Source organism: Salvelinus sp. IW2-2015, linkage group LG14 (assembly GCF_002910315.2).
Source record: "Salvelinus sp. IW2-2015 linkage group LG14, ASM291031v2, whole genome shotgun sequence".
NCBI lineage: Eukaryota > Metazoa > Chordata > Actinopteri > Salmoniformes > Salmonidae > Salvelinus > Salvelinus sp. IW2-2015.
The window spans coordinates 52,897,724-52,909,704 of NC_036854.1; the positions used below are offsets into that span (position 1 = coordinate 52,897,724).

The following is an 11,981-nucleotide window of genomic DNA, read 5'->3' on the forward strand; positions in this document are numbered from 1 at the left end:
AGTAGCTATTACAGTGAAAGAATACCATGCTATTGTTTGAGGAGAGTGCACAATTTTGAACATGACATTTTTTTATCCCCTTTTCTCCCCAATTTTCGTGGTATCCAATCGCTAGTAATTACTATCTTGTCTCATCGCTACAACTCCCGTACGGGCTCGGGAGAGACGAAGGTCGAAAGCCATGCGTCCTCCGAAGCACAACCCAACCAAGCCGCACTGCTTCYTAACACAGCGCGCCTCCAACCCGGAAGCCAGCCGCACCAATGTGTCGGAGGAAACACCGTGYACCTGGCCCCCTTGGTTAGCDCGCACTGCGCCCGGCCCGCCACAGGAGTCGCTGGAGCGMGATGAGACAAGGATATCCCTACCGGCCAAACCCTCCCTRACCYGGACGACGCTAGGCCAATTGTGCGTCGCCCCACGGACCTCCCGGTCGCGGCCGGCTGCGACAGAGCCTGGGCGCGAACCCAGAGACTCTGGTGGCGCAGCTAGCACTGCGATGCAGTGCCCTAGACCACTGCGCCACCCGGGAGGCAACATATATACTATTTGACAAAAAAATTATAATTTCAAACCTTGATTACATTTGGGGACATTGCCCTGTATAGGGTTACGTCTTTCGGATGGACGTTAAAACAGGTGTCCTGACTCTCTRCAGTCATTCAAAATCCCATGGCACTTATTGTATGAGTAGGGGGTTCACCCGGTGTCATGGATAAATTACCAACYTGGCCACATTCAGTCACGGCCACCTAATCATCCACCTCATTCCTAATTGGCATATATCACTTCTCACCTCTCCACCTGATAGCTGATGTGTGGTGAGCGTTCTGGCACAAAAATGGTTGGGTACGACACATTGATGGTGGATGAGGTGAGTTTCCCCCTACTATGTAATGCGCTTTGAGTGCYTCAGTTGGTATAAAAGTGCAATATAAATCCAATCAATAATTATTTATTATTTGTACACGATCACATATGTCTCTCTATTATGCTTGGGAATATTTTGGAACAGATTTCCAAAATTAAAATCAATTGGGAGCTGATTTCCTGGTGTTTTTAGTCTCATGTCAAACAAGAAAAAAATAAAATAATTATAATACCAACAAAAATATACATATATATTTTTTCTCAGAAAGCTTGGGGGCCAAATAAAACCACCAAATTCGGCCGGCGATCCGCCAGTTGAAGAAGCCTAATTAGGGCGTATTCACTTAGAATCACTGCATCCAATAGGTGGTAGCAACACACTTTTTGGGGGTTGTAGGCGCCATAACACCCCACCGAAGTAGACCAAGTGAAAACAAACAGGACTTACCAGTAAGTGAATCCGTGCAATAGAAACTCTCGTTTTCGTTGCAAAAAAAATAAATATTATAAATACATCCCAACACCTTACCCCATGTCGCCAGTACAGCAAATGGAAGCCTAGTAATGTAAATTGGTGGGGCAGCTAACACGCTTGCTCTACACTGCTACTGGTGAGAAAGGACAATTTACCGAAAAATGTTGTTAGTTGAAAATGTTTAAAATCATTATTCAAAGGTAACGCGTACCACACGTGGCGTGTGGGATACCACATTCACCATATGAATGGTGAGATTGGTAATATTTGTCCACCTTTTAATGGGGTGATTGGTGGCTAATCGGGTGGATATGTACAAATGTGCCATGAATACTAGGCTAGTTTCTTTTTTGTTGCAAAGAAACTAGCTATCTAACGTTACCTAGATGATATTAGGAACATACCCTTCCTTATTTGACCAGATCCCCTTCTCCTTCAGCCAGTGGACTTCTACAGTATATTTAATCACTTATCATTTCTCYCAACTACATGAACACGGTGAAATCAATTTCAATTCATGGTGTCAGAATGCACTGCAATTCATAACTTAACTTGTTGACATACAAATTCACATCCAGATGTACTCATTGCAGAATGTATCCATAATCATGAATGAATAAGCATATTTATTTGACAAGAATGCACCTAGTCACCAATCAAACACCTGAACTCCAACAATTACATTGCTTTAATAAAGAAAGCACATTAGTAAACAATGCATACATACATGGWTTTTATACATAACATATATATTTATACATCTGACTTGAAGTAAACATTAAATTATTTRTTTATCAATGCTACAAACCTGGGACTGTGAATTATTTTATTTCACCTTKATTTAACTAGGCGGGTCAGTTAAGAACAAATTCTTATTTACAGTGACGGCCTACACCGGCCAAACCCGGACAACGCTTGGCAAATTGTGCACCGCCCTATGGGACTCCCGGTTGTGATACAGCCTGGATCTAGTGAAGAGCACTATATGAACTATTATTACTATCCGAGAGCGCAAGGATTATTCTGCTTTTCCTTTTTAGGAATTAGACTAGCACAAATAACACACAATGTAAAAAGAGCATATTGTGATCTTTGGTGGGTGAGTTACAATTGGAAAAACTGGATGCGTGAGGTAGGTTTAATATAAAAATATACCACTGCATTCAGTCTGAACCCCATCATAAGCAGGAGGAGAGCATTACACAGGTGATCCCAAAGGGTAGCAACAACAGTAGTCTAGATGTTATCAAATCAGGAGAAGAACAAGTGAAGGAAGAAGCATAGGAAAAATGAGTGAAGGTAGGGTGGGGCATAGTGGAATAAGGGGTAGCTAGAGGGTTGGCCCTAGAATAAACATAACATTGGGTACTGGTGTGCTTCTGCATCCCTTTTAAGTCGTCACAAATATCCTTCCCATGTCCAGCACAGGAGGTTGGTGGTACCTTAATTGATGAGGACGGGCTTGAGTTAATGGCTGGAGCGGCATCTGTGGAATGGTATCAAATATAAACACACATTTTCCATGTTTTTGATGCCATTCCATTTGCCCCGTACCAGCCATTAATATGACCTGTCCTCCCTTCAGCAACCTCCACTGATGTCCAGTCATACTCRGAGTCTCATGCTGCGTTCAAAACAACTGGGAACTCGGAAATCGYAAACTTCTGTGCATTCAAGACAACTGGGAACAAAACCCCCCAGCTCAGACAGGGAAAAATCWTCTTTGTAAAGTTCTGACTGTGACCTGAAGATCACTGACGTCATGATTTGACTTGCCTTGACATCATTCCGCCTCAGTTGCAGCATTCAAATCGTGGTCATCATGTGTCTGTGAATCACAACATTAAAGACGATGAGTGATCACAGCATTTCCACAAATTGAGTCAGACACAATACAACATAAGCATTGAGGATAGCATTTTGTTGACAACATGGTGGTTTACACCATGTCTATCTACTGTGTGTGAATGATGGTATCTTACCCACGCTGTAGGTCCATTTGAGTGTGTGGTCACTTAGGCCTGTACATCAGATTTCAGCACTCAAAGAAAATCTTGCTTTTACAAGACAAAAATACAGTGCCTTAGGAAAGTATTCAGACACCTTGCCTTTTTTCACATTTTGTAATGTTACAGCCTTATTCTAAAATGTATTAAATTGTTTTCCACCCCCATTGTAGATCTACACCTAATACCCCATAATGACAAAGCAAAAACAGGTTGTTAGAATGTTTTGCTAATTTTAAAAAAACTTTAAAAAAACTAGTATCACATTTACATAAGTATTCAGACCCTTTACTCAGTACTTTGTTGAAGCACCTTTGGCAGCGATTACAGCCTCGAGTCTTCTTTGGTATGGCGCTACAAGCTTGGCACMGCTGTATTTGGGGAGTTTTTCTCATTCTTCTCTGCAGATCTTCTCAAGCTCYGTCAGGTTGGATGGCGAGAGTCACTGCACAGCTATTTTCAGGACTCTCCAGAGATGTACGATCGGGTTCAAGTCTGGGCTCTGGCGGGGACACTCAAGGACATTGAGACTTATCCCGAAAATACACCTGCATTGTCTTGGCTGTGTGCTTAGGGTCGTTGTCCTGTTTGGAAGGTGAACCTTCGCCCCAGACAGCCCCGAATCCTGAAGGATCTGGAGAAGGTCTGTATGGAGGAGTGGGACAAAATCCCAGCTGCAGTGTGTGCAAACCTGGTCAAGAACTACAGGARACGTATGATCTCTGTAATTGCAAACAAAGGTTTCTGTACCAAATATTAAGTTCTGCTTTTCTGATGTATCAAATACTTATGTCATGCAATAAAATGCAAATTAATAACTTAAAAATCATACAATGTGATTTTCTGGATTTTTGTTTTAGATTCCATCTCACAGTTGAAGTKTWCCTATGATAAAAATGACAGACCTCTACATGCTTTGTAAGTCGGAAAACCTGCAAAATCGGCAGTATCAAATACTTGTTCTCCCCACTGTACATATTGTTTGCACCTGTAGCAGTCTTTGGCTAAGTCCCAGTACTCCTGAGTCCAATTGACTTCTTCTCTATGACTACTGATGTTTATGACTAGTTCTTTGTGGTCAGTAGTCATGAAGTTGTGGCGACAGAGACAACGAAAGGAAGCCAATGAAGTGTTGGGACAAAATAAAATCTGTGGTCTCTGACAGATGTCATAAATGTGCCTAGTCCACTACCTACTTTACCAAAGATTTGTCCCAAAAAATAACTCCCGAGCATAAAGTGGTTTGAACTTCATCCGATTTTAAATTATAATAACATGTAAGGCTCAACTCAAAATGGTGATCTAAAATATAATTTATTAGACCACGTGCATTATTGTGCTTACTGAAACACTACTTACCAGCTGCCAATACTCATGCAGACTGGTTTCTCAGTGTRGCCTTTTATTTGAACATCTAGCTTACCTGTAAAACAGTTACTTTCAGGTTAAGAACTCACAGGACACCCTTCACAAGGATCACGGTTTATTTTTTGTTAAACTGTTCTTTGATTAAGAGTCCTCCGACATTTTCACTACTTCCACCCACATTGTTTTGGCAGAGGACCACAGGCTGCGTAACGTGTTACAGTGCCCTCCACAAATCTCTACATCTCAGTTCGATTGGCTTTGACAGAAATGAACACACCTCCAGCTCTTTTTAGTTCTAACCCTCTGTTCAACCTAAGGAAATGCAAGCATGCTTATTCTTATCTAAACCCCCTGACCTTTGAGATAACCTCATTKGTTCGTTAGAGGAGACAGATCAGGTGGTTTGGAGCCCAAAAATAAAAAGTCAGACAGCAGCCACTGACTGAAGCTCTCCAGGACCACAATTACATGTCATAGACCTGCTCTACAAACATTTCAATAAGTGCTGAAATAATATACTTCATATTTTTTGGAACAACCTTTGAGGGCATCGATCTCTACRGGGAGGAGGGAGAAAGATGGGTGAGTTCCATGCTGCAGAACAAGGCAAACTTCAATGCCTTGGACTGAAGCAATGCAATGAGTATAAGAGAAAGCAAACGGATGCAKATATGGGGAGGGAGACTCCTTGACTTTTCCCACATTTTGTTACATTACAGCCTTATTCTAAAATTGATTAATTAGTTTTTTCCCATCAATCTACATACAATGCCCCATAATGACAAAGCAAATACAGATTATTTTTTTTTGCAAAAATAAATCACATTTACATAAGTATTCAGACCATTTACTCAGGACTTTATTGAAGCACCTTTGGCAGCGTTTACAGCATCGAGTCTTCTTGGGTATGACACTACAATCTTGGCACACCTGTATTTGGGGAGTTTCTCCCAGTATTCCCTGCAGATCCTCTCAAGCTCTGTCAGGTTGGATGGTGAGCGTCGCTGCACAGCTATTTTCAGGTCTCCCCAGAGACATTCGATCGGGTTAAAGTCCGGGCTCTGGCTGGGCCACTCAAGGACATTCAGAGACTTGTCCCGAAGCCACTCCTGTATTGTCTTGGCTGTGTGCTTTGGGTCGTTGTCCTGTTGGAAGGTGAACCTTCGCTCCAGTCTGAGTGCTCTGGAGTAGGTKTTCATCAAGGATCTCTCTATACTTTGCKCCATTCATCTTTCGCTCGATCCTGACTAGTCTCCCAGTCCCCACCGCTGAAAAACATCCTTTTACTGAGGAGTGGCTTCCGTCTGACCACTCTACCATAAAGGCCTGATTGGTGGAGGGCTGCAGAGATGGTTGTCCTGGAAGGTTCTCCCATCTCCACAGATGAACTCTGAAGCTCTATCAGTGACCATCGGGTTCTTGGTTACCTCCCTGACCTTCTCCCCCAATTGTTCAGTTTGGCTGGACGGCCAGCTCTAAGAAGAGTCTTGGTGGTTCCAAACTTCTTCCATTTAAGAATGATGGAGGCCACTGTGTTCTTGTACAGTCAGTGGTGCAGAAATGTTTTGGTACCCTTCGACACAATCCTGTCTCGGAGCTCTACGGACAATTCCTTCAACCTCCTTGGCTTGGTTTTTACTATGACATGCACTGTCAACTGTGGGACCTTATAYAGACAGGTGTGTGCGCGCCTTTCCAAATCATGTCCAATCAATTGAATTTACCACAGGTGGACTCCTATCAAGTTGTAGAAACATCAAGGATGATTAATAGAAACAGGATGCACCTAAGCTCAATTTCAAATCTCATAGCAAAGGGTCTGAATACTTATGTAAATATGTATATACATTTGCAAAAATTTCTAAAAACACGTTTTCGCTTTGCCATTATGGGGCATTGTGTGTAGACTGATGATAATATTTAATCCATTTTAGAATATGGCTGTAACGTATCAAAATGTGGATAAAGTCAAAGGATCTGAACTCTCTCCAAATGAACTAAGTAATCAAAAATGGACAGCAGTATGACAAGCCATACTTACTTACATTGAGTACAGAAGGGTCATTTTTGGGACGCTGTAGCTAATGTCTTTGCACCTGTAACAATGTCAGTCTACTTCCCCTCTGTCCCACCTATACACAATGGTGTAAGTACATAAACACTATGGTGAAGAAACAGCCCTCCAAGTAAAACATAACAAAAAAAAACTCAAACGAATCCTCAGAATGCTTTAAAAAAAGTCATCTACCAAAGTAATGACTTCAGATTAGAAAAGAGCTTAAATAATGGTTTGCCAATGTTAATAATCAAAAAAAAAGGGTGAGCAAGTCTAACAGTGGATATGAAGGACAGTCGGTGTAATCTGACAAACTACAACTCAGCACTACATTTAACTTGGGAGGTTGGTTTCCTTTTAAGTGGTGCGATCCAGGAGGCAGGCAACAGCCCATGAGACAACCAGCAAGTTTCTCTCCAGAGGACGAGGCAGTTTCTCTCTTTACACTAAGGCCACTTTTAAATAGTAATTCTGAATGAGGACCATAACTTCTCTCCCGTGTTCACAGATCTTTGTAGGAGTCCCTTTTTTGAGGAAAACAAAGTTTAAGGTGGTTCTCTCTTCTGCAGGGCTGGTGTTTGCCCCACTCACCACCAATAAGAGCAAAGTCCCCGCTCAACATGGTCACCAGTCACGCGACCGAGTCTCCGCTCGTGTGCCCAAACCATAACTCACCCCAACAATTACAAACCATGTGCAGTTCAGGTTATAACCATCTCACAAAAAATATATCCATTCTCAACAGTCCATAAATTCATCTTGCCCAATTTTGTGTCTTCTTTGATCCTCTGTGGCTTTATCAAAGAAAGTTGAAGTCCAGAGAGAAGTTGTACCATACAGCTGCTGCTCTGACTACAATCCACAAAAGACAACCTAAAGTTGCCTTTGCTGTTGTTGTTGCTGCTGCAGTGTCATATGGGTGTATCATATAGATTTKATATTTGTTTCAGTTGATCCCCGTTGCCACAGCCCTTTTTGGATGTAGTCCTTCAGTTTTGCCAACCAGGTGCTTTGTGTAAGTACTGTATATACACGTGAATGTATTGACATAGTGGGAGTGTCTGTGTAGATGTAAAGTGTGTGTCAGTGTATATGGTTGACTGTGTGAGGTGTTTGTATGTATACTGTATGTATTGTACTGTGGTGTGTGAGAAGGAGAGAAGGTCCAGTGTGGTGGTGGCAGCAACACCAGTGTTTGTTGTCAGGACTGCACTGTAGTTAGGTACACAGCTGTAGTTCAGCTCCCTCTGGCAGCTGGGTAAGACCACGCTGGCTGTGCAGGGCACTACTTGTCCCCTAGGATGGCGTACTGATTACCAAGCTCCAACTGCTGCAGGGAAGCGCCACTGCCACCCTCCTCTCGGCCACGGTTTTTGTGCTTCACAACCTCAAAGGTCTTCTCCAGCTCTCTGTCCCTGTAACCCAAGCATTGGACATATTAAACAAAGTTCCTACACTGTGTGTCTAAAGGCGTTCGCATACATAGGTTCGGTTCGCTCCTAGCAGAACTCAACTAGGCAAAACGACATCTGCTTGTATACCCCTTAAAGACCTCGCTTGAAAAACAAGAAAATAATATTACTGTCGTTTGTCCCTCGAGCCACCRAAGCAACAGCCAGAAACACTTCCTCAAAATTGTCAGAACTAATCCAAGATAAATCAAGAAATGTGTCATTAAGTTAGATGTTTTGGCCAAGGAAGTCTTAGTCGCATAATTTTACATTTAGCTAAGATGTTTGGTGCAGTGAACAACGTTGCATAAATATTTGTCGTCTCTCACTGAGACTACACTTCATGTTCCCACTCATACTAAGAGTAGTACTGATGACCAATCACCAACGAAGGGGCGTTGACGTCRGCTATCGAACTTCAACTTACACCAAGAAAAATGTTGAGCGCACTAGGGTTGACCCCAGTTAGTCAACTGGATGATTGTTTGGTTGTTAGGCTGTTGGTCGATGGAGATTGTTTTAGTCGATCAGTAACATTCAGAAGGTATTCAGACCCCTTGACTTTATCCACACTTTTCTTTAACGTTACAGCCTTATTCTAAAATTGATTAAATTGTTTCCCCCCCCTGATCAATCTACACACACACACACACTACCCCAAAATGACAAAGCAAAAACAGGTTTTTAGAAATATTTGCAAATGTATATAAGGAATGAGTTTGTGTTTCTACAGGATGTACCGACCCCAACTACCGTAACAATCATGTAAATGCGGAGCTGTATAGAGCCTCTGCATTGTTACAACGTTTGGGATGGAATGCAGTACGAGCTTTATTTGGCCTCGCATGCCTCTGGAGGCTACGCAATTGGCTTCACACCCTCCATATGGATCTCCAACCACATTTCAGATCAAGCATAAATTAGTTTAGCTAGTCTCTCGCAATGATAGTTAATGAGGTGTGTGGTGTCAATGCATTCGGAAGTATTCAGACCCTTGACTATTCACATCTGTTTACATTGCAGCCTTATTCTAAATTAATAAATTCATGTTTTTCCTCATCAATCTACACACAGTACCCATAATGACAAAGTGAAACAGGTTTTAGAAAAAAAAACACAAATGCCTTATTAGTTAAGTATCAGAACCTTTGCTATGACACTTGAAATTGAGCTCAAATGCATGCTGTTTCCATTGATCATCCTTGAGATGTTACTACAACTGATTGAGTCCACCTGTGGTAAATCAATTGATTGGAGATTGAAGGCCCACACTGTCTGATATACAGTGAAGTGGAAGTTTACATACACTTAGGTTGGAGTCATGTAAACTCGTTTTTCAACCACTCCACACATTTCTTGTTAACAAACTATAGTTTTGGCAAGTCGGTTAGGACACTACTTTGTGCATGACGTAAACCACTTTTCACAATCCAGTGGTCAGAAGGTTACATGCACTAAGTTGACTGTGCTTAACCGCTTTGGATATTCCAGAAAATGATGTCATGGCTTTAGAAGCTTCTGATAGGCTAATTGACATAATTTGAGTGAATGGAGTGTACCTGTGGATGCATTCAAGGCCAACTTCAAACTCAGTGCCTCTTTGCTTGAACATCAGGAAAATCAAAAGAAATCAGCCAAGACCTCAGAAAAAGAATTGTAGACTCCACAAGTCTGGTTCATCCTGGAGCATTTCCAAATGCCTGGAGCCCAGTTCATCTGACAAACAATAGTACGCAAGTAAAACACCATGGACCACACAGCCGCCATACACTCAGGAAGGAGACGCGTTCTGTCTCCTAGAAAGAACGTAATTTGGTCAAAAGGGCAAATCAATCCTGAACACAGCAAAGGACCTTGTGAAGATACTGGAGGAAACGGTACAAAATATCTATATCCACAGTAAACGAGTCCTATATAACATACCTGAAATGCCGCTCAGCAAGGAAAAAGCCACTGCTCCAAAACGCCATAAAAAATCCAGACTACGGTTTGCAACGTACAGGGGACAAAGATTGTACTTTTCGAGAATGTCCTCTGGTCTGATGAAAAAACAGATCTGTTGGCATAATGACCATCGTATGCTTGGAGAAAAAAGGGGTGCTTGCAAGCCGAAGAACCCAACAACTGTGAAGACGGGGTTGCAGAATCATGTTGTGGGTGCTGTTGCTTCAGGAGGGACTGGTGCACACAAATAGAGATGGCATCATGAGGGGGGAATTATGTGGATATATTGAACAAACATCTCAGAACATCAGTCAGGAAGTTAAAGCTTGGGTCTTCCAAGTGGACATTGACCCCAAGCATACTCCAAATTGTGGCAAAATAGCTTAAGGACAACAAAGTCAAGGTATTGAGTGGTCATCACAAAGCCTGACCTCAATCCTATAGAAATATTTGTGGCAGAACTGAAAAAGCGTGTGCGAGCAGGAGGCCTACAAACCTGACTCAGTACACCAGCTCTGTCAGGAGGAAAGGCCAACATCACCCAACTTGTGGAAGCTTGTGGAAGGCTACCCGAAACGTTGACTCAAGGTAAACAATTTAAGGCAATGCTACCAAATACTAATTGAGTGTATGTAAACTTCTGACTCACTGGGAATGTGATGAAGAAATAAAAGCTGAAATAAATCATTCTCCTTACTATTCTGACATTTCACATTCTTAAAAAAGGTGTCATCCTAACGACCTAAACGGGGACTTTTACTAGGATTAATTGTCAGGAATTGTGAAAGAGATTTAAATGTATTTGGCTAAGGTGTATGTAGACTTCCAACTTCAACTGTAAGGTCCCACAGTTGAAGTGCCTGTCAGAGCAAAAACCAGCCGTGAGGTTGTAGGAATTGTCGTAGAGCCTGAGACAGGATGGTCGAGGCACATCTGGGGAAGGGTACAAAACATTTTTGGCAGCATTAAGGTCCCAAGAACACAGGGCCTCCATAAATGGAGAAGTTTGGAACCACCAGACTCTCTAAGCTGACCTCCCGGCCAAACTGAGCAGTCGGGGAGAAAGGGCCTTGGTCAGGGAGGTGACCAAGAACTCGATGTACTCTCTGACAGCGCTCCAAGTTCCTCTTTGGAGTAAAGAACCTTCCAGAAGGACAACCTTCTCTGCAGAACTCCGCCAACAGCCTTTATGGAGAGTGGCCAGACGGAAGCCATTCCTCAGTAAAAGGTACACTGACTGTCCTTGGAGTTTGCCAAAGGCCCTAAAGACTCTCAGACAATGAGAAACAAGATTCTGGTCTGATGAAACCAAGATGGAACAGTTTGGCCTGAATGCCAAGCGACACGTTGGAGGAAACTGGCACCATCTCACGGTGAAGCTGGCGTGCAGCATCATCTGTGTGGTTTTTTTAGCGGCAGGAGCTGGGAAACTAGTCAGGATCGAGGGAAAGATGACGGAGCAAAGTATAGAGAGAACTTTGGTGAAAACCTCCTCCTGAGTGCTTGACTGGGGCAAGTTCACCTTCCAACAGGACAACAACCCTAAGCACACAGCCAAGACAATTATTTTGAAGTTCGTTTTAACTAAATTGAGTGTCCCAGCCACAGCCCGAACTTGAACCCGATCTAACATTTCTGGGAAAACAACCTGACAGCTTGAGAGGATCTGCAGAGAAGACTGGGAGAACTCCCCAAATACAGTGTGCCAAGCTTGTACCAAAGACTCGAGGCTATAATCGCTGCCAACGGTGCTTTAACAAAGTATGTACAGTTTCAGTTTTTTTATATATATATTATTGATATAGTAATAC

At 42.5% G+C, this 11,981-nt stretch overlaps 2 protein-coding genes across 2 annotated transcripts in view; both read right to left on the reverse strand.

The window, feature by feature from the left end:
• Positions 1-11,981, reverse strand: part of LOC111973377 (transmembrane protein 108) — a 297,121-nt gene that overhangs the window by 154,474 nt on the left and 130,666 nt on the right. The window lies entirely within an intron of this gene.
• The window catches only part of LOC111973206 (protein CDV3 homolog), a 17,698-nt gene continuing 10,534 nt past the window's right edge, over positions 4,818-11,981 (reverse strand). The window contains exon 5 of the mRNA XM_024000490.2: positions 4,818-8,190. Coding sequence (XP_023856258.1) covers positions 8,061-8,190 — 130 coding nt within the window. The 3' untranslated portion in view covers positions 4,818-8,060. The remainder of the gene's footprint in view (positions 8,191-11,981) is intronic.